The following is a 25,198-nucleotide window of genomic DNA, read 5'->3' as shown; positions in this document are numbered from 1 at the left end:
ATTATTTTCAAATGCTGTTTTCAAACAAAATGTCTATCACTGTTCATGTTCATTTTCACAAATCTATACAAGAGGGCAGAATATGGAAGTCTATACAAATTGCTTATTACCAATAACTTGCATCAATGTTTTCAGTAGCCTCTATCAAAAATTGTTGTGAATTAGGCTCTGGTGCACATATTTCCAATTCAACCATGAGGCCTTTTTGAAGTAAGTAATTAATGTGTATATCAGAATTCTTTAGTTAAACTTAGCAGCACCTCACCATTCTAGTTTGGTCTTCAATGTGTAAAGCCAAGATGCACAGACCACACTAGGTCAAGCCTCACTTGTTCATTCACTTATTTGGGACAATGTTACTTTGCTTTTATTAAGTAGCACTTTGGTGATATCCTACATTCCAGAAATTGTAGTTCTAAAGATCCACTTCTCTCAACAATTGGTCTACTTGTTATTGCCATGCTGTTACTATTTATTGTTTAAAGTTTGCACTTCCCCTTACTCTAAAAGATTATTAGGCTGCACTACCTTTGAAATGTTGTAAATGTGGTAAAAGCTCTTGCTGATCCTGCAATCTGAACAAATGCCAAGATGCTGTATTTTCAGCTGATATTTCATTTGTTTATGGAAATGCAGATTGTTTATGCAGTGTTGAGGAATGTGAAAGAACACCCTTGATTATTTGTACTGTGATAACTTATTTTGCTTTCGTTAGCCAATACTTTTGAGATCAGTCAATAAATGCTTCTGGTATTGACTTATATGCTGCCCCCGTCTTTATGTTGTTGCTGGACATATCTTTTTAAAAATGTGTACTGTTTAGCTATTTTACATCACTGGATTACATTGGATTAATGTAAGTAATGAATAAGTGGAATAATTAATTGTCGAGCCATGTCATTTTTGCTTATGAAGGCTCCTGGATGCTAATTTCTTACATAGCTTTCCACCTGTAACTTATGTAGCTAGAGAGGAAATCTTTCTATTTCTTAATGTACACATTGAATGGGTCACCTTAATCATTATCAGAAAAATTGGCCCCCCTGACAATTTTTTCAGGAGCCGCCACTGCCTACTATGTGGATGTGTGACGGCTATACGAAAAAAAAGGGTCACACCGAATCTCTCTATGAGCCGCAGCTGAATGCCGCCTTATTGAACTGCAATCAACATGTGTTACAGGTTGAGTTATATAAAAAGAAATTATAAAAAAACACACAAATTCACAAGGCCCTTTACCTATGCCATATGGTAAAACCGCCTGTGATCGCACAGTATAAGTTTGGCTTTCAAATGTTTACTTAAGGTAAAAAGAGAAGCATCAGCACAATGTACTTAAATTTAATAACGTCTGTTCAAGGTGGAGATTTAAACTCTAATATAATGCTGGATAGTTTAATAATAATGCATCATATTTTAATTGTGATATTTTGTGAGTAAAATCTGAATCTGCAACATTCTCTGTCAGGTAAATGTAGTTGTACAATGTTTTCCTATGAAGTAGAAGTACAAAGTAAAGTAAGTCATTAGTATACAGTTAAGTTGCGCTGAGGGCCTTCTGTAAGTTATTTCAGGGTGCAATTGTTCTGGAGAAAGCTTCAAGCAGCAATACAGGAGGCCAAGCAGTCAGCCCGTTCCAAACAGGCACATTTTGAATGGGCACTGTACTAGTAATTACAATAGACATTATATATAATGGACCAACAGATCCCGTTGCTCTGGACGGCAACCAGTGAAGGATATTAGAAGCACTTTTCAAGTTAGCGCTGAGCGTTACTGTGCAGCCTCCAACTGAGAGAGACGACGTAAATGGACGTGAGCAACCTGTCTGAAAGTTGTAAGTCTTCTGGTAGCTGTGCCAAGAGAAATCTCAATCATTCCCAATCTTGCAGAGACGGAGAGCGTAGGTAGGCATAGGTTAATTATTGTTAACTAAAATGCTAGTTAACATTAGTAATTAAACGTAAACAGCTAATGTAAGTCAAAACTGCCTGCGAGCGTCTCCTGTACTGTAATTCCTCTACTTTGCGACAGTAAGTCCCGTGGTTATGACACAATCGTTAGCCTATTTTTATAAAAACGTCTGCTACGGAGCCATAACGTGAGATACAATGTAATGGAGCCTTTTATACATTGTCGTGTTTCTTTAGAAATAAACAATGGACAAATAGAGTCTTTAAACTCTTCAGATGTAAAGTTATTCGCTGTCAAAGTGACGTCAAAATGAATGGCAGTCAATGGGATGCTAATGGGGGGTGAGTGCTTGTTAGCATTAAAATGGCGCCATAGGAGCTACACGTTGTGAGGAGAAGCTTACCTCCTTGGTAATTACAAAGAGACAGACAGACTTGAAGTGAGACTATAGCCATAGGGTTGGGTACAGTTCAATTTTTGAACCAATACCTGGAATTCAATGCAATGAGGCACCTTCCTGTAGGGTTGTGCTGAGGTGTGGGTTTATTTGTGCTTTCGAACGTAACCACCATAAAACAATCAGAAAATAACATTTTATTTCTCTGATTCACGGCTTTGTTTTCGCTACCGCTGGTCCCTCTGTTCATTAACTCTCTAGCTCACTCGACAACCGCCTCTCTCCTCTAAAATTGTTTAATAATTGCGGAGGTCATCAGTGGTCTTTATCCCTTGCAAATCTGCCATGTCCGTCATTTGTCAATTAAAAATGTCACCACAAATTACCACAGAGGTCAGGTGATATTAGTCCCATGCGAATCGGCATCTAGTGTTTTGGGGCACCGGTAGGATTCAATTTCATAGTACGCACAAGAACTGCCTGCCCACAACACCATCCACACGACCAGTGGCGCTGCATTTCAAGCAGCGCCAATGGTATGAAACCATTGACATATAATGAATGTATGAAACAGTACACACTTCCTGTCTCCTAAAGGGGCATGGCCTCGTTTGAAGGTGTAGTGAATGTTGTGTGGATGGCTGAAAAGTTATATTTAAATAATGTATTAATATGTTCTTTTGCTAACGTTAGATATTTACACAGCTAAAAGACATATTTAGCATCACGGAGATTAGTTTTGTTGGGCGTTCACTGTTGCCAGATCTCGCGAGAGTTTAGTCCTGAGCCAGAAACAGGTGTCAAAGTTAAATTTCTCCTGATGTGTCCGTCTTACAAATGCCATGTTGGTGTCAGAATGTTCTGGAGATATGTGGCTTGTGAAATATGGGTCCAATATTTACTGTAGTGACTATGGGGCGAAAGAATCGCTCATAATCTGTGTTCACGTTCACTTCTCCCATTGGACACAATACACATGGACCTGCCGCTAGTCTCCTAAAGAGGCGTGGCAGTGGCGGAGCCCACGTGACACAGTTACAGGACGTTACTTCGAGTTAGGACGTCTCGGTTATAAACAGTCTCTGGATCTTTGGTAGTTAGTTCAGTTTGCGATTGACGCTCTGCTGTCGCCAAGGAGGTTTAGGGCAGAAAAAATGGCTTTCCTAATGAAATTTTGTACATTAATCGTCAATGTGTTATGCTTGCCCCTTCATCTGATCGAAGCTGTCGGTCTGTATGAAATATACAAACGTGTCTTCCCATTTTGTTTATACCGTTTTTCTAAAACGTACAACAAGAAAATGTACGACAAGAAGAAGGAGCTGTTTCGCAGTCTCCCCGAGTTCAACAAGCCTGGCGGGCAGCTCACAATTTTGGAGATCGGCTGCGGCACCGGTGCAAATTTTGAGTTTTATCCGCCTGGTTGCAAGGTGATCTGCACTGACCCGAACCCTCATTTTCAGAAATATCTGAAGAAAAATATCGGCGAGAATGACCACCTCACCTTTGAGAGATTTGTGGTGGCATCGGGGGAGGACATGGGGTCAGTTGAGAGCGAATCGGTAGACGTTGTTGTCTGCACCCTGGTGCTCTGCTCTGTCAACAACATAACCCAAACTCTGCGAGAGGCACGTCGCATACTGAGACCAGTAAGTTGTGTGACTGCTGAAATAACCATTCGTCCAAAAATTAATTCCCAATAGAATGCTGATTTGCAGCCATGTCCTGCATTGCTATGCTACTGTTCTAATAAAGTGCAACTACTGGATCAATCATTTACCAGTGGACATTAATGACTAACTCACTAAATAACCAAGAAGCAAAGCATTATTTTTTCATTGATTTGCTTGACATACTGATGCAAAACATGCAAAGCAGAGAAATGATCCCCCCAACACATGCACCAGCCAAAGTACTAATTATTATATCTTTAGATTGTTGCCACAGAATTTTCGCATTATCTTTTATCAACCATATACCTTTGACCTGTGTGCCAACATTACATATCTGAAACAAGATATGGTGCCCTCTTCAGGTATAATATAGGCTAGACACTAACCATGTCAAGTTTCATTCAATATTCAACTTAAGTAAGTTTTTGTATTTGACTATTCGATAAAATGATCCTGAGTTTCAAACCGTAGGCCTTACAGGAAACATAATGTAACAAAAATGTATTCATTATCTAACATGCGGAAAGAATGGAAACCCATTTCTTCCAGGAAGAAAAGTAAACATGCATCAGGTTGATACAAAGTATATCTATAACAAATCTTTGCTTTGCAGGGTGGAGCCTTCTTTTTTCTAGAGCATGTTGTTGCAGATCCATCAACTTGGGCATACTTCTTCCAGCATGTTCTGCAGCCTCCATGGTACTATTTTGGTGATGGATGTGAGGTCACCCGGGAAACATGGAAACATGTGGAGGCAGCTGGATTCTCTGAACTCAAACTGAGACACATCGAAGCACCACTTATGTTCATAATCAAACCACACATCATGGGTTATGCTGTAAAATAGATTCTGTCTCATAAACTTTGTCGTAAGCTTGCCTCACAACTAGAGCATGAATATGGCAAGCAGTTAATGCCTCTCCTTGTAATATGATTGAACACCAGTGATTCAGCCAGTCAATTTAATACTAATTTTATTTTTGTATTAAAAAAACGTTGGTCTTTGTGTTTTGTAAAGACACACTGACACCTTGATTAAAACCATGACATAGACAGCACACAATAACAACTTTGTATGCAGTTTAAGTGAAAAACATGTTTAATCTTCTAATTGTCATTTCCCTTCTCCAAGTTTTTGCTGATAAATCAATATGATACTGCCATAGGGAATCTCTGCCGTCAGTATTTATGTGCTGCTGCTAAATTCATTTCATTGCTGTGACAGTTGTGTTACTAAAAAATATATGTTATTAAGCTGATTGTGTTTTGTCTTAATGTTGGTGAGAAACGAGTTTAATTCTGCTGCATGATTAGTGTTTTCTTATTAAACGAGTATTGTATGCTATAGACAGGAAAGCCAAAGATTTGGGGGGACATGGACTTGGTCTCACATTTGCCATTCATGCACAGTAGTGTATTTGCGCCATCGTGTGGTGAAAGTGCAACATAGACATTGTCTCTCAGCTATTAGAGTGTAATCTTTTGATCTTGTAAAGTCACCTGTCTTAAGATACCCTCAGCAAGGCGTTGTTTATCTCAGAAAAAAAATGAAGTCTTGTCCCATGAAATTATGCAGACTGCTTTGTTTTTTGTTGACTTTACCCTTACACGTAATGAAGATCATAGGCCTGTACGGTATGTACAAACGCGTGTTTCCCTTGCTTGCCTACAATATAACATTTTCATACAACGATAAAATGCACGAAACGAAGAGGGACCTTTTCCGAAACGTGGGTAAATTTGCAAACACCGACGGTACTCTTCGCCTGCTGGAGATAGGCTGTGGCAGCGGGGCTAACTTCAAGTTTTACCCCCACGGCTGCACAGTGATCTGCACCGACCCCAACCCACACTTCGAGAAGTACCTGCGGATGAGCATGGACGCAAACAAGCATTTGACTTATGACACGTTTATAGTTACCTCTGGGGAGGACATGGAAGAGGTAAAGGATGAGTCATTGGATGTAGTTGTCTGCACCTTGGTTCTCTGTTCTGTCGGCAACGTGCAGCAGGTGTTGCAGGAGGTCCGACGCATCCTCAAAACAGTGAGTCTCCGTATGCTGCCTTCAAATGCTGTAGGAGATATTTGTATTAGTTTATTAGAACTGTCCTATTTTTAAATTTCACACATTCCAATGGCAGGCTGCACAAGGTTCGTTTTTACTGTAAGACATTTGAATGATCATCACAGTCAGTTCAGAATGGTCAATTCACATATTAACTTCTGAATCCCCATAAATCTGCCTCTCTTTCTGCTTCACAGTCCTAACTAACAAAAGCCAGGAAACAAATTGCAGACACTATAGTTGCAAAGTTACATAATCTGATTTGATTAAACATGCAATCATCTGTTTTTGTTGGCTCTCCTACAGGGTGGCGCCTTCTACTTTTTGGAGCATGTTGTCTCAGATCCCTCCTCCTGGACATACTTCTTTCAGCATGTGTTTGAGCCTCTGTGGTACTATCTTGGAGATGGATGCATGGTTACCAGAGCAACATGGAAAGATCTAGAGGCAGCTGGTTTTTCAGAACTTCACCTAAGACATATTCAGGCTCCTGAGGTTACTCTAATGATAAGACCACATATCATGGGATATTCCATTAAATGAATGCAGGGGAGAATGGGCAGACTTTGGTGTGCTTCTTTTGAGCTTCAGAAACTTTTATAGTATTTTCACTTTAAGTCCAGTCTTTATTCACTGAGAATATTTTTATTCACTGTTAACCTATAATATACCTCATGTACCGACATTTTCATTGGTCCACTACTAACAATTGAGTCTGCAGGTTTCATATTCCCAAACGCAATCAATCTGTACATTTTCATTTCCAATGAACAAAAATACTTGCCACACTGCATTTATTGAATGAAAATATATTTATTTACTTAAGAATCAGCAACATTCCATACACCGTTTGTTCTTCTTCCCCACCCCTCCCAAGATGTACATAATAAATATTACCTGGACACTGTGCTTTTTTTCCCTGATTGTCTAAGTAACTGCCAAGAAACAACCAAACAGACCACACTCAAAATATAAGGAATGACAATTGTAACATCTCCTTATAGGGAAATGAGGGGAATTGCTGGTTCACAATATAAACAGGAAATATGTCTGTGTGGTTTTTATACAGTCAAAATTCTGCTGATGCTGTTAGATTAAATAAAATTCCAACAGCAACATTTTTAAAAAGACAAGAAAAAAGGAAACGGATAAATTTACAAACTGAGACTCAAAGTTAAAGCTCAAAATTTCAAACCTCCCAGTATTAAAAATGTACACAACTATAAATGTTATAGCATTAGCAAATTTAAAAAAAACAAAAAAAAAAAACAGCAGGTGGTAAAATGGCCAATTTATTTTTGTTAGTCCAGTATACCTTACTGCCATTACAAGTCACTTTTATATCAAACAGAGTAAAAAAAATGGAGAATCTCAGCCTGAAATGAAGTGTTCCCAGAAACCCCGTTTATGTCCAAAATGGCTGAGCTGTGCTGCTCCCACATTATGTCCCAATCCTCAACTTTTATTCAAACAGGTTATCCTGTTTTAACACAATAAAGGTCCTTTAATGTTTTGAGTTCTTCAATCAGGGTCTTGTTTTGGTTTTCAAGAACAGCTACACGGTTTTCGAGGCATTTAACATATTCCTTTTTCTTCCGTCGACATTCACGGGCTGCCTCTCTACAAGAGGGACAAAAATGTGCAGTTAGTCCAACTAAAAGATTATGCAATGACTGCACATACAGTGCATCACAATGTACAGCGTTGTCACTACTTTAACATAAAATTACATATCAAATATCAAAGCTACAGCTGTATCAGGGAAATATGTGCAAGTAACAAATATACTACAACAAGATACTTAACTATTAATTAGAAAAAGTTGTCCTGTTTTTAAGCTCTACACAATTCCAGTAATGGCACTACTGCAACATCACAAAACCTTTTCTTCGGTTTTTCTCCTGTTACTATTCTCCTATGCATGGTTCACTACATAAGATAGGTCGGCATGTTGCCATTCTTTCAACTCTCACAAGCTAATTAATGACCTGTCAAACACATCTCAGACAAAGCGCACAAGGCAGAGCAGTGTTCTATATTTCTATGATAAAATAATTTACTTATCACGTGGAGAGCAGAACATGCATCTTTCATTACTACAGTAATGAGAGCATCAATTAGTCAAGACAGTTCTTTATTTTAGTGTATCCATCTATGTTTATTTTATTATTTTATTTGCCGTTGATAGTTTCAATGTAGACAAATACTGTTTGACTGTCTTTGTCCAGAATGTCTGGGAGATTTCTGACTTTCACTTTTCTATACAAAACCCAGAAATACACTGTACACGTACCTGTTTTTTGCAAGCCTTATTTCCCTCTTCATTGTTGGGTCATCACTCTTGCCCTGAGATATTCCCATAGGGGAGGTCATAACTACAGTTTGAGGCATGGAGCTGGATGTGGGAGCAGTGCGGATCTGGTATGTTTGCACCTCTCCTCCTGCACCTGTCAAAAGATGACAGCAGGGGTCACGACAGCTCTGCCACACAGCATGCACCACTTGAGAGATCTTACTTGTGAAGTTTAGACAGTAATGTGTCATTTTTTAGCAATAGGTCTATGTCACACTTCCTGCTTCCAGAACGCGGACTAGGGAATCAGAACTTCCGGTCAACAGTCCCTTTCTCCATGGGGATTTAGATTATCAGCCATAATGTGTAAACCATCCGAGGTAGACTGACCCCGAGCTACGTGGTTGTGAAACAAAAGTTTCTGCTCCTGTAGAAGCTAGAAGTCTGTATGAAATCAACCTTGTTTTAAGAAAAACATGTTTTATCCACGATCTTATGGAGAAAAACTACACTACCCACAATACTACATGTAACAACAACATCTCCGATTGGTCCAACTCGTTGTTACCATAGAAACGTTTACCGTACCTGTGAAACTGCAAACGGCTAGAGCAAGCTTCTACCATTGAAGTCTACGATCGTTTCTGTACACGGTCTTGTACCTTTTGCTTTTTTTGCCGTTTTCAAAATGTTATTTACTTTGAGTGTTCATTTACAGTCCGAACCACATCGTCGTAGGTGACTTCAGGCAGGTTGCGGAGAGACTAAGTCCAGCAGTATCTATCGGGCTCCGCCATTGTAAAAAGCTAACCGGAAGAGCCGTATCCCCACTCAGAGACATTCTTCCAGTGACATAGGCCTATACCAACCAAAAACCAACCATTTTTTTGTGAGGTTTTTTTTTTTTTTTTTTAAGCCTTATTACTACTTTTCTGGTGTAATACTGAAAATGTGTTAACCTGTGTGAATGAAAATCCATTAACTAGTTTACCTAAGGACCGGCTTTTGAAATTGCTAAACTTTGATATTAATTACACTCTAATCAAATTATCCCTTTTGGAAGAAAGGCACCTAAAGTAAAGCCACAATCCAACTACAATAGCACTCTGTCATAACTATCAAGGAGCTGTGTCGATGTGGGCAACTTAAAAACCAGTGAGCAGATTAAATATGAAGTCCAATTTGAAGGCTTATAAAAGGCACAAAGACAACACACAACAGTGCATGATACTGAATGATTTTACAACTGTATTTTTTGACTCAGTGCTATCGTCTTTCTGAACGCCTTACACATTTTGGCCCCCTGCCGGAATCGCCTTATGAAAAGCGACTACATTAGCAGGTAAAATTGGCTTAGAAAACTTAGAAATTCAGATACATTTTCTCTTAGAAATTCAGATACATTTTCTCTTAGAAATTCAGATGCATTTTCTCTTAGAAATTCAGATGCATTTTCTTCGAATATGCCATGTTTTGCTCACCTTGTACAACAACCTGGTTGCTAGGCACCAGTATCTGCTGGCCGTCAGATGTCTGCGCATACTGAAGGATGGTGGTGCCTTGCTGGGCTCCACCAGAGTTGGCCATGGTGACAGCCTGTAGCCCCTGAATGGCTTCAGACCCCGAAGTTGCCAGCTGGATTGTGCCATTAGCTGCTATGGTAACTAGATAATCACACAGATGGCATCAGAATTGTAAAAATCACATTTCAGCTGGCTAGGCTGACATTCTAGATACTAGAGCGCACTCATCATTCAATCAATCATACAGACTTTTTGGAATTTCATCCATTATCTTACAAGAACTTTTGTGGTATACAGCTGTCTGGTAAGCATACTAACACGAAAGCATACATTAATATTAAATAATTGTATTTATCCCAAATTTTCTTTTGCAGAAATCCAACATGTTTTTTTTTTTTTATTAATTCCTACAAATTCATAACATTTGAAAACAAATTCTCAATTTCATAGGCCAATTGGCCCCACTTTGGGGCCCACTCTTTTTCATGCAAGTACTATTGAAGGGAGAAGTTCGTACTGTACTGGCCGGTGCTGGTCTGGTAGATTTGGGTGGTGGGTACTGTAACTCCAGTCACTCCTGTGGATACCAGGCTGTTATCCTTTCCCTCAATGTGTGTCACTTCCTCAGATGAAAGTTCATTTAGGATTTTTCTACAAGGTGAGATGAGGAGGGTCACATGTATTCATCTCATAGGACTGTTTGGGTGATGAGCTTTGCTTGTGTGTGTTTTTTTTTTTACCTGTATGAAGGCCGTCTCGCCAGTATTTCTCTGGTCTTATGGGCTGCAGCTCCACTGTCTGATGAGTCTTGTGAATCGTCACTATCTGAATCCAGGGCCTTGAAAGAGGAAGGTGGATTAATAAAGTGCACAATGAGTAATTGTATAAAATGGCATATTGAAGGTTTGTAAAAAGAAACTAAAGAGATTCATTTAACATAGGGTGCCATTTAGAAACAATGATTACAGTGTCACAAAACCAGGTAGTCTCACCTGTGCAGTCTGCATCTGAGGGGACTGAATGACTGACGACTGTGCAGACTGGATCACTCCTTGAACCTGAAACTGACCCCCTGGCAGCTGTAAAACCGCCACAGAGCCACCACCCAGTGACATCTACAAAAACCCAAACACAATTTTATATTCACAAACAACAACATATTTATCATGGCAATTGTGCGAAAAAAAAAAAGCGCGTTCAGAAGCTCATTAAGACATTCGTATCAAAAGAATTACTTAAAAGGGTCATAATTTCACCCGAATTACACAAAACACGTTTTGGCATCAAGCCATGGAGACGGTTTTGGTTTTATGTGCTTAGAATTGAGATATCTACCACTGACCATAATACACCATAATACAATGAAGGTGAATGGAATTTTGCTCATGTTCCTAAAAGTTGCCCTTGTTACTGTGGATTAGACCTCACTGTGAATGGTTTCCGCGGAATCTATGTTCTACTGAAGCAATAGTCTCTGTGTAGTAGTGTCAGTGACGGCTGTCAGTTATCTTGAGTAACGAAGCCATTGTTTTTGCAAAGACAAGTTAATAGTTTTTTTTGTGGGCTGAAATCTTGAAGATGGATATCTCATAAAACCAAAACTATCTGCATGACTAGATATCACAAAGGGATCTATGGAAAATGTGTAATTTGGGTGAACTGATCATTTAAAATCTACTTTAAGAAACCTACTCACTATATCATTTCATCTAGTCTAAAAGAACACATATTGGGTCTCGTTGCAATATGACTAAGTATGTGGTTATTTACCCTCATTTACAGTTTAGGGTAATTTCGGGTTTTTTCCCTCCCTATTTTCCCATGCATTGTTGTCTAACTGACTAATGTGAACAAAAATCTTTAAAACAGGTCCAGTTTTGAGTGAAAACGCTGTAACCGGCAGCCACAAACCGAGATGTAATATAATCATATAGGGCAAATGTCCATCGTCAATTTCGTCCACTAAAAGTGCTGTTTTTGCCACTGACATGCTCAGATTATTATTCTAAAGGTGGATTTATGGTTGTACGTAGGCTCTACGCAGAGCCTACTCCATAGCCTACGTAAGTGGCCTACGCCGTTGTGAGGCTTTATGCTTGTGCTCATACAACTGTCTTATCAGATGCTATGAACTCAGACAGGAACTTAAGACTCCATCAAGCAGAGTAGTCACACTAAATCCTGGATATAATACTCCCTACCTTTATTACATATAAATTACATTACTTATAAATTGACAGACTGTGCCGGTAAGTAGTTTTGTTAAAGACTTAATTTATACTGGATAGTGAGAATAAGCACTATAACAACTTCAAATTGTGTAAATTTCTTCATACGATTACTTTATACAATGCCATTTTTAAGATATGGTTTCAATTCCAATGTTCTTTCTCTAACTTTGCTGTTAAAGGCTGAAAAAAGAGCTATGTGGAAGCTTTTTAGTCCATGATCAAAATGACCGTCCTCTTGGATCCATTTTACACATTAATATACACCAATCTTAAGACCTTATAGTGTGCTTTCAGCATGGCTTTCATTAACAAAGCAGACTAATGGTATTAGCTAGCAGCGCAAGGGCTAAGGTGGCAATATAAAATGTCAGTAATATGAGTTTTTAATGGTATTTTAAAAGGGATCTATTAGTTACCTGTTGGGCTATCTGTGAGAACTGAGAGGGTGTGATGGTGGCAGTCTGTAACTCAGTGCCATTGCTGCCCTGCTGTACTTCTTCCATAGTAACTGGGAACAAATAAATCAATATTACTGTTTTACAATGACGCTAATGTAACACAACAATTGTCTGTGGCGGGGTGTCAGTCTGTATGCTGTACTCCGCTGTGCCCTATTTGTTGACTGAAATTAATAAACAACTCTTCCCGACAAATGTGAAACAGACCAAAGCGATATCAAACCACAGTTTCATACTTTGGCTAACCATTTCTTCTAAAGTTAAACAGGTGAGGTTAAGCGAACTAAAAAACGACTTCCTCTTTGGAACAATCGTGTTAGCCAATGCAACTATCGTTAACGTTAACATGGAGTTACGGAACATAGCTAGGCCCAACAGTCAACTCTGTTAACTTGTTTCCCTAATTATTTAAATGCAAATGTTTACGTTTAAGTGGGCGACTTCATCCTAAGCAAACGTCTAACGTTAGCTAAAGCCGAAATCTAAAGTTATCCTTTCTGTCATTACTGCTAGAATGTTCGACCTCACCAACGTTACCGTTGCTAGTTAACGGTAGCTAACGTTCAGTTAAACGGACGTTAACCAGTTTAAACGGTTAAAAACAACAGGTTTAGAGCTACACGCGGGGCAAGTTTTGTTACTCTGGTTCCCAGGATGGATGAGCTTTTGTCTCAATGAGCAAATATGTGTAACTCTGTCACTGGCACGCAAGTTACCGCGTCAATAGACGTCAGCGATACGGGGAGCCATTAAGCTAACTACACCTTCCCTTTTCGTAGAACGGCGAGGAGTTGACGAAGCAACAGCCGCCATTACTGTCACAGCGGAGCAGACAGCGAGACAAGCACAAAACTACCGCTCAGCCAGCCACAATTTACCTTTTCAAGGGCCGCGTAACTGTTCTTGTTCACAGCGTGGACTTCGTGCAATTCGTGTGTATACTTTGACACAAGAAATACCTTGAAAAGTTACTTAGCAGCAATGGCTAACAGCTAAAAATACAAAGATGTCAGCTAAAAAAAAATAGCAGACCACTTTTTTTCCCCAAAGGAAATGGGCGGTGCTGTTTGGCAAAGACGCATTACGTAATAGTTTCTTTAGGCCTTGTGATTGGTGAAAAGAGTTTGAGCAACTGGCACATACAAAAGAACAAAAGTCCAATTTGTTACCCTTTATATGCTATCTGTGTTTGTTACATATAATACAGAGTGCTTTGCTCAAGTATTCTTGCAACAACCCGCGAACATTAAAATGCTGCTGCTTACACAGTGATGCATCAGCAATAATATAACACTGACAGGGACCATTCTGCAATAGCAAATACGTGTACTTTAATACTATAAGTAGACCTACATTTACTGATAGTACATCTATGTAATTATGTATTGCAGAGATTTTAAAAACATTTGGCACTCTGAAGTTGGGCTTCCTCTCTTTACTTCAAAAGGAAGTTATTTCAGAGTGTTGGCCTTTTCAGCAAGCCATTCACAGGTTTTGTGACCGAAAATATCCTTTATGATAAATTCTCAAACATGGATGCAATAATAGAGTATATTCTTTAAGTTCAATTTCAATCACTGTTACATCATACTAAACTAATGAATGTATCAGGACATCTGAAATGATTAAATGCCTTTGTTTATTCTGTATAACCTTACATAAAGTATAAAACACAGTACAACAAACCAAAATAGAAAATAAGTGAGAGAAATGGGAAGGAGTGTACCACCTTGATTTCTTAACTATGTGAGTTAAAACACCTCCCTAACATTAAAGATTCATCAGTGGATCACGCTCTCACGGAGCAGTTCAGAATTCACAAAATAATTAATATACAACATACCAAGAGTGCATACACAAAACAACTCAAGAGAGATTAATACAGTCACTACTGGTTAAATGTCATCAGTCCTCTGCTCTTAGTTATTACAAAATGTTTAAGCATTATGTTTATTTCACCAGACTGTGCAACCTTTGCAATTAAATTGCACTGTCATTGGGATTGCATAGTGTGTAAGAACTCTGATAGAGAAAAAGAGCGGAAACCAAAGGAAGCCCTTGTAGACTTCCCAGCGAAGCAGGTAAATGGTCGATGGACTCTGGTCATCAGTAACCCCTCTTTTTAAACATTAAATCTGCCTTAATCACAAGGAGATTTGTTTTGACAAAAAAATCTACATTTTATGGGTATTATTCACAGATTGCACCAAGGGACCACCTGGTCCATCCCTGTGTTATGAGCTTTGTTCCCTGAATATACAATTTCATACATATCTCCTCCACTTGTGCCTCAAGCTGATTTCTTCTTGTGCTTGGCTGAGTCATGCAAACATTCTACTGCAAACGAAGGATGCAATGTTAAAGCTAAGATGAAGTGCTATTAGTCTTTTCTCTAGGTGGACTTATACTGGGCAAAAGTCAAGCATTATATTTCTAAAATTAGTAACATGTTTAATGTAACATGAAATAGGCATAGTTAGGAGACACCTACTGTAAGTACCACAAGTGCAAAGTGCAGTAATTTAATGGATCATATTCCTGTTTACCTTAAAATTATTTAACATCTTTCTAATGTTGTTTGGCTTGATTGAATGTTATAATGACACAATTGTAAAAGTCCAAAAATAACAAGGAAAACTATTTACATGTTGACATTAAGTGTTCATCACTGAAATACAGTAAAATCCAGTACAAAGAGCCTATAAATAATGGCAAGGAGCACAAGGAAAGCACAAGATTACAGGAAACCAAATACACTTTGCAAATACATCTTGATGCAAATATATATTTTTTTCTTTTTACCCTTTTCATACAATTACTTTACTTGCCAATCAAGGATGTTTCAGATGTGGCTCAGCTTTGCAACTGCATTTACAAGTGCTTTTAAATCCAGTGACTGAACACATAAATTAATCCAGATACATGATGACTTGCCTCTATTGACTACAGATTTAAAGTACCAACAACAATCCTGTTGGAATTCAAAGTAATTCTTTACAAAGTTGCACAAAGACAAAACACAGTTTGAATGAACTTTGAGTGTGAAGATGAAAAGGAAAGGGCCAAACTCTCAAACACTTGCTCTATTATGCAATACAAAACTAAGAGGGGTATGGCTGTTTAGCAATACAAAGTACAATGGCAATGGATATTAGATGAACAGTTGTGGGCCTAATTAAAAAAAAAATGTTTTTACCAAATAACCTGGTAGCCTGAAAACAGCCATTTTTTTTCTTGTTCTTTTTTTTCAATGGCCGACAGGAAAGTTCCCTGACTTTAACAGTGATAGCCCTCCTGGTAAACTCTCAAAGCTCCTCAAGCAAGAATCCTCAGAATAATATATGCTCCTGAACCATTAATTATAATGCCTCATTGTTATAATAAAATAGACAAGTTTTGAGAAAGTGCAATGTTATATCTATCCTGACTAACAATGCTTTAAAGTTAATTATCTTAACTCTCCATTTTACAACTAATATTCCATTTCAAAAGTACTGTCAAAACTGTTAAATCTTATTTACAATCCTCTCTCTGCTACAATTATCATCCCTCAGCTGGGTTAACTATCCATAAACCAGCAACTGAGAGTGACTAGTCAAGCATTTGTACATTTATACAATTGAAAATATCTATACAGTAACGTACAGTATCTAAAATACAACAGGCCTTTATAGGTACAGTACAGAATATGGCCTCTTTCCTCTTTTTTGATCCCTTTGGATATCTGTCAGGATTTCCATTACTAGTCAAAACCAAAGACAATAAAACAGATATTAGTAACAGATCATTTCAGTTCATTAAAAATAAAGATAGGAATGTATGGCTGAAGTTTTTAATAAGGCAGGAAATATATTAGGGCAGGAAAGTTGTGAAAATGTATTTGGCTTCATTATCATGGGTCAAAATAAACTTTCTAAATAATGCACACAGACCGAGACTGGCTACGTGTTTACTAATGGTTTGCTTTCATCTGCCCTCTTTTATTCACCCATGTCAGTGAAAAATGACAAGGGCTCAGTGCATGGGTTTGTGTGTGTTTGTTTGAAAGCTGCATGTAAAAAATATTTCAAGTTGTTGATCTAAGTTTAGTAGCTCTTGGAATCTGTGTAGACACAGAAGGGAAATTGCTTTAAGAGGTTTGTGGTAGGTACAGAATAAGACAGTGGATTTTCACAAAGACATTAATATATAATTTAATTCAAAAGTGGTCCTGTTGTATGTGTTTTTTAACCCTTTCCCTAAAAAAATGCAACAGGGGGGCTTTTTTTTTCCGTTGTAGTACATGTTGCTTCTGTCCCATTTGCAAAATTCTATTAATGAAACACAGTGAAGAACTCCAAACATGGCAGGTCCAATCACAGACATGCAGTGGCCAAGATATGCTGGTGTCACACAGGGCTGGGTGGCAGTACATGTGGTTCATGCTCTCCTTTTCACCCTCGGCCAAAGCTGTGAAGTGAAGATGATGGTGCAGACGCATTCAGACTGTGGATGATGGCTGAATAAGACCAGACTACCACAACCCCTTTACATATTGTAAGCAACATAGATGGGATCCAGCTGGTCAGCGAGGAAAGAGTCACGAAGGTGCATGCGTTGCTTCTCTCCCCTGGAGTTGATGGGTATAACCCCAGGGTCCACTATAACCACCACACCCACGATGAGGTGGTGCTCCTCCAGGACCACGTTGGTTATCAGAGGCACCAGGTCCAGCGCATCCTGCTCTGAACCACACAGCTCTGACACCACCACCAGCAGGTTGGTCCATGTAAACACAGCACTGTGAGGAGCGAGAACCCAAAAGCAATGTTTAAAGGAATAGTTGGACCTTTTGGGAAATACGCTTAGCTTTCTTCACAGTGTAATTAAATGTATCGCAATATGCTTTCTTTTGCCATAGGAGCAGATTGCATTTTAGAAATGGATATTGCCAATTGTATAAAACAAAAAGAAATTACAACATTACACATTACAGCGCAAATCTTTTTATGTATTTTTCAGCCCCTACTACGTGAGCCCCGTCTCTGTGCGTAACGTAGAGTTTTCCCTGCGTGCCTCTACAACGTGTAATGTTAGACAGCCAATCACAAGCATTGTTAGATATTGGTAGAAGCATGCTTCATGCTTATTGGCTCACTGACGCTGATGAGATTTACTACTTAGGTATTGAAATTGGGTATTGAATGACGAGGCATTTTTCGATACTCAATACTTTAGAGGCAATTCGGTCAGTGCCTTAAAAGTATTGAATTCAGTACCCAGCCGTAGTCAGGAAGGTATGTAAATCAAGACCATTCTCACCTCTCAGCTATACTGCGGTGAGCCCGGGACACTGAGGTTTCAATGTCAATTGGGTGATAGCGCAGCCCTCTTAGCTCCAAGGTCTCATCCAGTGATCCCACCACGAAGAGAGCGTCGTGCCGATCTGAGCACACAAATACAGGCAACATAAAACACCCAGAAGATTATGCAGACAAAACAAAAGAAAATGTGTAAGCGGCTAGGAGTGTGCTTTCTGTTTAAAAGTGTTCAGAATCTATCTCATAATAAACTCATCATCATCGACTGACTGAGTCCAATCTATTTTGTTTTAAATCTAGACTTTAGCTCCGTCAGGGTCTAATTACCCCCGTTGGCTTCCAATAGCTCAGTCCTTTTCACAAAACCCAAGTATCCCGTCCTGGCCCATAAGGTCTGTGGGTCTCCAAAGCTGAGCTTGGTGTTGAAGTGGTTGGCCTGAAGACTCTCCTCTCCATAGATGGTGTAGTAGCCACTGGCATTGTGAGGGCTGTTCACCCAGATCTAAGAGAGAGAAGCACACACTGGGTCACAGCTTGGTTTCAGAAGGAAAAAGGCTTTTTCATCGTACTGTAATGTTGTACAGTATATACATCTCACCTCTCCTAGATGAGAATCACCAAGTGGACCTCTGGTCTCTGGATTTACGATTATCACCCGAACACCTGGCAGTATCTTTAGATGAAAAAAAATGAGTCATATACACTGTCAACATGCACCACATTCTTAACATCTGTAGCATCTCACCTTGCCAGACTCCATTAGAGGAAGACTCTGAGGGGCTCCTCTCTCCACAACCCTCACTCTGCAAAATTCACATACATAAGCAGCATATACAGTACAATCAATCTACAATTCACTCCGTCTCTGAAATATCAGCTAACACCTAAACTCCATATACTGTATACAGTAGGCCTACATTTAGATGCTCAGTTTAGGACACTAAAGACTTTTCAAATGTTTGTTTCATCCTGGTTACAGTGATCCATGTGTTCTTACCTGTCATGGCGGAGGGACTTCATGTCCACATAAACCGTACAGGGATCAGGACCAGTGGTGCCCTGTAACACACAAGGAGCAGGTACATACATGCCTCACTGGTTCTCATCTAGGTATCATTTATAGTGTACGTCTGTGTGAAGCCAGGTTCAGTTGGTTGGCGTACCTGCAGGCAGATGGCCAGGTTAACCCTGGAACCAAAAGCAGTGCTGACAGCTCTGGACGACAGTCCGATGTCCTTAAACAGCTTGGAGAAGGAGTATGAGAGGGAGAGTCGAGGGCGTTCCTCTGCTATCACCACGCAGCTCCGCACACACGACAGGCTTACACCACGGGCCTAAAACACATACACACACATACACACATACATACACTAGGGCTGCTCGATTATGGAAAAAAAGTCATAATCACGATTATTGTGGTCAATACTGAAATCCCGATTATTTAACACGATTACTCATTGACTTTTGGAAAGATGTTGCAATTATTGAACTTAAAAAAAAACAGTGAAAAAGTTAAACAGATCAACAGTGAAAACACCTAGAACTGTGAATTTCCCTTAATACCTTACCCGTTTGAACACTGAACACAAGACAAAGTAAGAGTTTAATTGCAAAACGTAATGTGCAAAATAATAATTTTTCTCGATTATTCTGTTTTGTGATCATTAGGAGCTGAAATAGTTATCACGATTAATTGCACAGCCCTAACACACACACACTGAATTATCAAATCCTTTAGAAATATTAAATATCTGTAATTCATAATATTCTCTCTCTCTCTCTCTGTGTGTGTGTGTGTGTGTGTGTGTGTGTAGTCCTCACCTTGAGTAACTCAGTCTGAGTACCCAGTCCTTTAGTGCAGAGCTCCATGACGGAGTAGGAGCAGAAGGTGTCTCTTATACGGTACTGACTGAGCGTGCTCAGCCACAGAGACAAGCAGCTCTCTAACTCAAAGGGAGGAATCAGGACGGACTGGTGACCTGAGTAAACACTAAAAGACAAGACATGAGGGAGAAAAAGTGAATGGAGGAGGAACAACAAAACAGAGAAAACCATGCTACACAGCATATGTGTATGTATTTGTAGGTTTACTGCACCTGGCGAGGCACCACAAGACGAAGCCCAGCCCACAGTAAGGATCCAGGCAGATGGCTATTTGGCGAGAGGAGTACAGTTCACACTGCAGCTTTATAGAGCGACAAAGTGCACTGACTGCTGCATGAGAGACCTGCAACAAACAAGAAGACATTAGACATTAGAAACTCAAAAGGAAAATGTCACACTGACACTGCTGCATATCCAGGAATTATTTTCTAATTTTCTGTCAACAGTCTTGCCTACTCCTACTTTGTTATGCCTTTTACATCCTACAGTGGACTACCTTTTGGCAATGCAACATTGCTTGTGGCTGCATTGTTTTATATTCAATTCAGGTAAATATATGTAAATTTAGCATTTGTATCTCTTCTATGATGGATTTCTTGCTGTATGTTTTGAACATCAGTGTAGAATGGCAGCTTTATACAGATGCCATTGACTTGAGTCTGTTACTCTGTTTGTCAGTCCACAATTTTCACTCCACTCACTGTGGTCTGGCAACGGTCAATAGGCATTAGTTTGGGACAGAAGTCATTTCAGGAAGGTTATACAATAGATGACTGACTGGTCTCTCTATCGCTCAATGAGAACCTTTCCTTCTCCTAACTGAACAATCACACAATTTGTAATAACATGGTGGCTGAAGACATTCAGGATTCAATTTCTTCTCACTTCTCATCACTAGTTAAACATTTTCTCATAGGCCATCCAGCTGCAGAATTATGTTTAATTGTATATCTCTACACACAATTAGACTGAAAAAACAACCAATTGTCTCTGCTAATGTTTTAGATTGTTAAACATTTTACACATCCAGCAGTTACTGAATCAACATTAATATTCATTTGTTGTGTTTCTGGCATCCTGATTTATGTAAGTCTAATATTCACTCTCTTTTAGTTCTGTTTTTGGTCTATACCAACTCCTGAGGGAAATATCTGGCTCTGTAGCTGATAAGTGCTCCACTATGTTCAACAGCTTGTCTCTAAATGTCTCTGTCAGTCTGTTTGGTGCTGAGCAGGTAGTGTACGGTGGGTTTTTAGAGCTTTTTCACTGAAGACAGCTACTGCTACTGCCGAAATCAACGCTATGAGTGAAAGTAAACCAAAACACTAAATTTGAGGGCCGGACAGCTAACAATGAGCTGCAACTCACTATAATGCTCTGTAAAGCCTAGGGGGCTGCAGATTCAGGTGATATATCACTGTAGGTTCATCACTACGAGCGATGCTTCTCACATTGTCTTTACATTATCAATATAATACATTGTTATGATAAGAATATTAATGATAGCCAATTTAAGCGGTTGAGACCCAACGAATGAGGGAGAAAGACTTGTAGGAGCTCAGCAGTATATATGTAATAGCATGAGGGTACTGGATTGGGATCAAGAGCAAACACTGTAGTATTTAAAAGTGAAGCTCATCTGACTCACCTTGACCCCAGTGAGCATGCCTGTAGTGGACACACTGAAGTCCAGATAAGCAATCATCTCTGCTGTGGGCGGCTTATAGATCTGTGGAGGCCGGCGGCGAGGAAGGTCATCTGAAAAAAACAACAGTGCATGTTTCACAGAGAACAGTAAATATTAAATTATATTGAGCAATAATGACACAACAAACATTAACCATAATCAGATACAACTTACGCTGTCAATCATTGCTTTCAATGTTGTTAGGAAGAGCTTGACAGAACATAATACCCACATACTAAAAAGGAAAACAAAGTAGACACACAGAATGCACCAAGCACTTATCTACTCACAAGTTTGTCTACCCACTGAGCATTGTTTGTAATAACAGGAGAAGGCACTGCAGAGAAATGCTCCACTTCCTGTTTGTCTTAATGCTGAAAACGGTCCACACTAACTGATACGAGCGCTTCTGACAGAACTGTGCACTTTATACACTACTAACTTTACACTCACTAAGACGACTATTACCCGCAATTGATAAGCCTTTTTACAATCTTGAATTGGACTCATGAGAAATTCATCTACTGTAAACATGTATTCTTAATTTAGGAGTACCGTCATTTCTTATTACAAATACTTAGCAAAAATGGTTCACAAAACAGCTGTCATTAGACTTTGCATAGCTAATGTGGATTCAGGATTAAAATATGTGTTAAAGTTGAACTTAAGACTGATGGTGACACCAGAGGAATTTTGTTTTTCTTTTTTTTCTCCAAAATCATTTGTAACATTTTGCAATTGTTAATACATGACCTCATGATAAAAGGTATTCACATATGGTGAAGTTGTGCCTGAGCATGAGAATAGGCCTTTTTCACAACCCATTTTGACATGTCACAGTAGGAAAAGTACAGGTATAAATTATAAAAACTAATGATGAGTGAATTCCATGTAGCTGCTTCAGTCATGGTGCTTTTCACTGTCACTCTCGACGGAACAATTATATAACAGAGCCATCGTTAATGTTATTAGTAACACCTGTGCTTTTTCTGCTATGACAAATCAGAATGTCTGCTGGACAAAAAGCCTATCTTTTGGTATCTTACCTGTGTCAATGATTGTTGGCCACGTTTTAATGTTTACAGAAGCAGCAGCCTCTTTGGAGCGCAGAGTCCTCATGAGGTTTTGAGTGGTAAGGATACATGCAGCTTTACTGACCTGGTAACAAAACACAAGCATGATTCATTTGAATAGGAGAAGCTGCTACAAATAGTCAAAAATTAAACGTGAAATATAAAGTGACAAAAACGGGCATAAGCACAAATAAGCGCATGCACACAACATGATCTATCTTCTTATAGCCCAACTGATACTGGAGTTTTGACGCCAATAAGATACTGATTTTTGAGAATTAAAATAAAATCCAATAACAAAGTATCAGCTGATTCTTTTCATCTTTTACATAAACAAAGAACATGAACAAACATTTCTGATAAGTATCCAATAATTTCACTTTTTTTAAGACTTGTGACCAACATTTTGTGCTGAGCGGGACATTTCTCAGTTAGAACACCTACAGTGTATGCAAGATTGCCTTTAGAAATAATGCAATTAAAGATGGAAAACATTTCAGGCAAACTGGATGACCTTATTTTGCTGTTAAGTTATCAGGTCTTTGGTGAACTGCAGTTTCTTTGTTAGGTCTAACCTAGTAGAAAACATGTTGCTCAATTACAAAACGAGTCAGAACAGTCAAGTTCTTTTAGGTAGCAGGGTCATCACAGGTGGCTCAATGTCCAATGTCTCCAGCTTATTAATAATAAATATCTACATATAGGCCATCACTAAAAAGACCCTGATATTAGAATTAAATTAATGAATACACATGTATGTACAGACAAACCAATTTGCATGCAATGAGAGCACACACTTACATCAATAATCATGCGGACAGTAGGCAGCGTGGCTGCCAGGTTCTGAGGGTGCGGAGGTCTGACGTTTACAGGAACACATCCAGCATAAAGACAGCCGTAGAAGGCGGCGATCAAATCAATGCCTGAGAGAAAGATGGAGGACAAAGGAAAAAAAGAAAAGAGAAAACTTACAATAATAAATATCAATGGGAGTAATACATAGCCACAGACAGGAAGCCAGAGACAGAACCCACCAGGAGGATAAAGCAGAACTACGTTCTCTCCGGTGTTGATGCTGCCTTTCTCAGTGAGCGCTGCAGCTATCTTCTCCGCTCGCTTGTGAAGCTGGACGCAGGTTGCTGTGCTCACTGGTACACCCTGAAAGACAGGAGTAATGCACACAAAGTGATACAAGGTCACCATGCAATATTATTAATGTTGTGCATAACAGTAAAAGTATACAGACTATTTTGCTCAGCATATGAAAGGATCAGTTTGATACCTTGGCATTAAGAAGAACAAAGAGGACGTGGTCTGCGTCTGTCTGTGCCCTCCACTGTAGAGCCTCCGTCAAATACTGATGCTGAAATAAAAAAATAAAAAATAATTCGATGTATGTACTGTATATCTGAGGGTGTGCTTTAATAATCTTCATACATTAATACAAACATGGAGGGTTTATACAGGGAGGAGTTCTGTGCTGATGGAAGAACTTAATTTAATTCACCTAAGTAAAACAAAAAATAGGTGGTGCTCAGAGACGGCATACCTCAGTACACAGCTGTCAACGTGCAAACAATTTACACCACATACTCTGAGCCAATCCAGCTCTTAAAATAATAAACTATAACTTAGGATGTGAAAGGAACATTTGCAGTAAAACAAGGGAAAGCTACAGAAGGATATACATACCTGGTAACACAGATAAAAAAATGAACATGCAAATTTTTGCTTGTGAGACATTTTAACACAAGCACACAAAAGAAAACCACAATACAATATAGATTAGAGCATAACAAGAATAAACAAAGGTGTGGGGAAGATGCCAGAAGGGGGCCATAATTCTTACCATCACAGTGGGCCACATACAGAGCTACATCCAGAGAGAGAGAGAGAGAGAGAGAGAGAGAGAGAGAGAGAGAGAAACGAGAGCAGAAGGAGAGAAGAGTCCAGATTTTTTCTTACATCTATAAAACTGAGCTATGGCTGAGCCTGGGCCATTGTTTCACTGGCAGTGGAAAGTCTTCAAACCTAACTATTTACCATTTTAACACAGTGGACCATTGATACTGATCATGTGTTTCCTGCTGATTTGGAAGGACATGTATGCGGCTCTTTTGAAAATGGTAATGTGGTTAAAAAGTTACCAGATACAAAGTTAGCGGATTGTTGAAAGTGAGAGCTACAGTGTTCATGGTCATGTTACCTTCCGGACAAGATCCTGGTCTTCGATCATGCCGAGGTCCCTGCCTGCAGCCTGGGCAATCCTCTTCCCCGCCACCAGGTTGCCCACCATCACGGACGCAGGACCTACACCAACTACAGGAGAAAGGGAAAGTGTGAGAGAGAGACAGAGAAAGCAAAGGGAAGGGCAGGGAGAGACAAATAGAAACAAATAGGAGGAAAGGAGCAACAGATTAAGTGAGAGAGAGACAGAGAGAGAGAGAGAGAGAGAGAGAGAGAGAGAGAGAGAGAGAGAGAGAGAGAGAGAGAGAGAGAGAGCGAGAGAGGGAGAGAGAGAGAGAGAGAGAGAGAGAGAGAGAGAGAGTGAGAGAGAGAGAGAGAGACCAGTGAGAGACCAGTGAGAGCACATTTTTGCAATAAAGCACCCAAGGATATCTTAATACCTGTAATTATAATAGCTTTCATTTTTACTTGACTGGAAGGTAAACATTCTAGACTGCATTACTATTTTATTT

General features: G+C 39.3%; 4 protein-coding genes across 12 annotated transcripts in view; 2 read left to right on the top strand and 2 right to left on the bottom strand.

Moving 5' to 3' along the window:
* Nucleotides 1-3,348: 3,348 nt before the first annotated feature.
* On the top strand, nt 3,349-5,238 carry LOC116065726 (methyltransferase-like protein 7A). Its single transcript, XM_031321333.2, has 3 exons — nt 3,349-3,426; nt 3,460-3,960; nt 4,598-5,238. Exons 2-3 carry the CDS (start codon nt 3,466-3,468, stop codon nt 4,829-4,831), a joined length of 729 nt encoding a protein of 242 aa, XP_031177193.1. The 5' UTR covers nt 3,349-3,426; nt 3,460-3,465; the 3' UTR covers nt 4,832-5,238.
* Nucleotides 5,239-5,438: 200 nt separating this feature from the next.
* On the top strand, nt 5,439-7,351 carry LOC116065720 (methyltransferase-like protein 7A). The gene is made up of 2 exons (XM_036002539.1): nt 5,439-6,029; nt 6,357-7,351. Exons 1-2 carry the CDS (start codon nt 5,532-5,534, stop codon nt 6,591-6,593), a joined length of 735 nt encoding a protein of 244 aa, XP_035858432.1. The 5' UTR covers nt 5,439-5,531; the 3' UTR covers nt 6,594-7,351.
* On the bottom strand, nt 6,849-13,672 carry atf1 (activating transcription factor 1). 4 transcript variants are annotated; one of them, XM_031321280.2, is made up of 8 exons: nt 13,434-13,672; nt 12,514-12,605; nt 10,859-10,981; nt 10,607-10,704; nt 10,384-10,517; nt 9,825-10,007; nt 8,344-8,497; nt 6,849-7,670 (listed from the first exon to the last, which is right to left on the bottom strand). In XM_031321280.2, exons 2-8 carry the CDS (start codon nt 12,598-12,600, stop codon nt 7,526-7,528), a joined length of 924 nt encoding a protein of 307 aa, XP_031177140.1. In that variant the 5' UTR covers nt 12,601-12,605; nt 13,434-13,672; the 3' UTR covers nt 6,849-7,525. The 4 variants fall into 4 exon arrangements, with proteins under 4 accessions (XP_031177140.1, XP_031177157.1, XP_031177149.1 ...); XM_031321297.2 differs by lacking the exon at nt 13,434-13,672 and adding an exon at nt 13,272-13,292; XM_031321289.2 differs by lacking the exon at nt 13,434-13,672 and adding an exon at nt 12,982-13,215.
* A 503-nt stretch (nt 13,673-14,175) lies between these two features.
* dip2bb (disco-interacting protein 2 homolog Bb) overlaps nt 14,176-25,198 on the bottom strand; it is a 44,945-nt gene continuing 33,922 nt past the window's right edge. For 2 of the 6 annotated variants that reach the window (XM_031321186.2, XM_031321194.2), the window contains 16 exons: nt 24,706-24,818; nt 24,349-24,372; nt 23,782-23,862; nt 23,534-23,657; nt 23,301-23,422; nt 22,473-22,584; nt 21,388-21,497; nt 19,952-20,082; nt 19,677-19,845; nt 19,019-19,189; nt 18,853-18,914; nt 18,601-18,658; nt 18,454-18,528; nt 18,183-18,357; nt 17,857-17,980; nt 17,083-17,335 (listed from right to left, as the gene is read on the bottom strand). In XM_031321186.2, coding sequence (XP_031177046.1) covers nt 17,083-17,335; nt 17,857-17,980; nt 18,183-18,357; nt 18,454-18,528; nt 18,601-18,658; nt 18,853-18,914; nt 19,019-19,189; nt 19,677-19,845; nt 19,952-20,082; nt 21,388-21,497; nt 22,473-22,584; nt 23,301-23,422; nt 23,534-23,657; nt 23,782-23,862; nt 24,349-24,372; nt 24,706-24,818 — 1,904 coding nt within the window. The other 4 variants (XM_031321199.2, XM_031321205.2, XM_031321179.2 and 1 more) reach the window with 3 other exon arrangements.

The sequence above is a fragment of the Sander lucioperca genome, chromosome 6 (genome assembly GCF_008315115.2).
Source record: "Sander lucioperca isolate FBNREF2018 chromosome 6, SLUC_FBN_1.2, whole genome shotgun sequence".
NCBI lineage: Eukaryota > Metazoa > Chordata > Actinopteri > Perciformes > Percidae > Sander > Sander lucioperca.
Note: the sequence above shows the minus strand (reverse complement) of the source record. Positions and strands in the feature narration are given on the sequence as shown.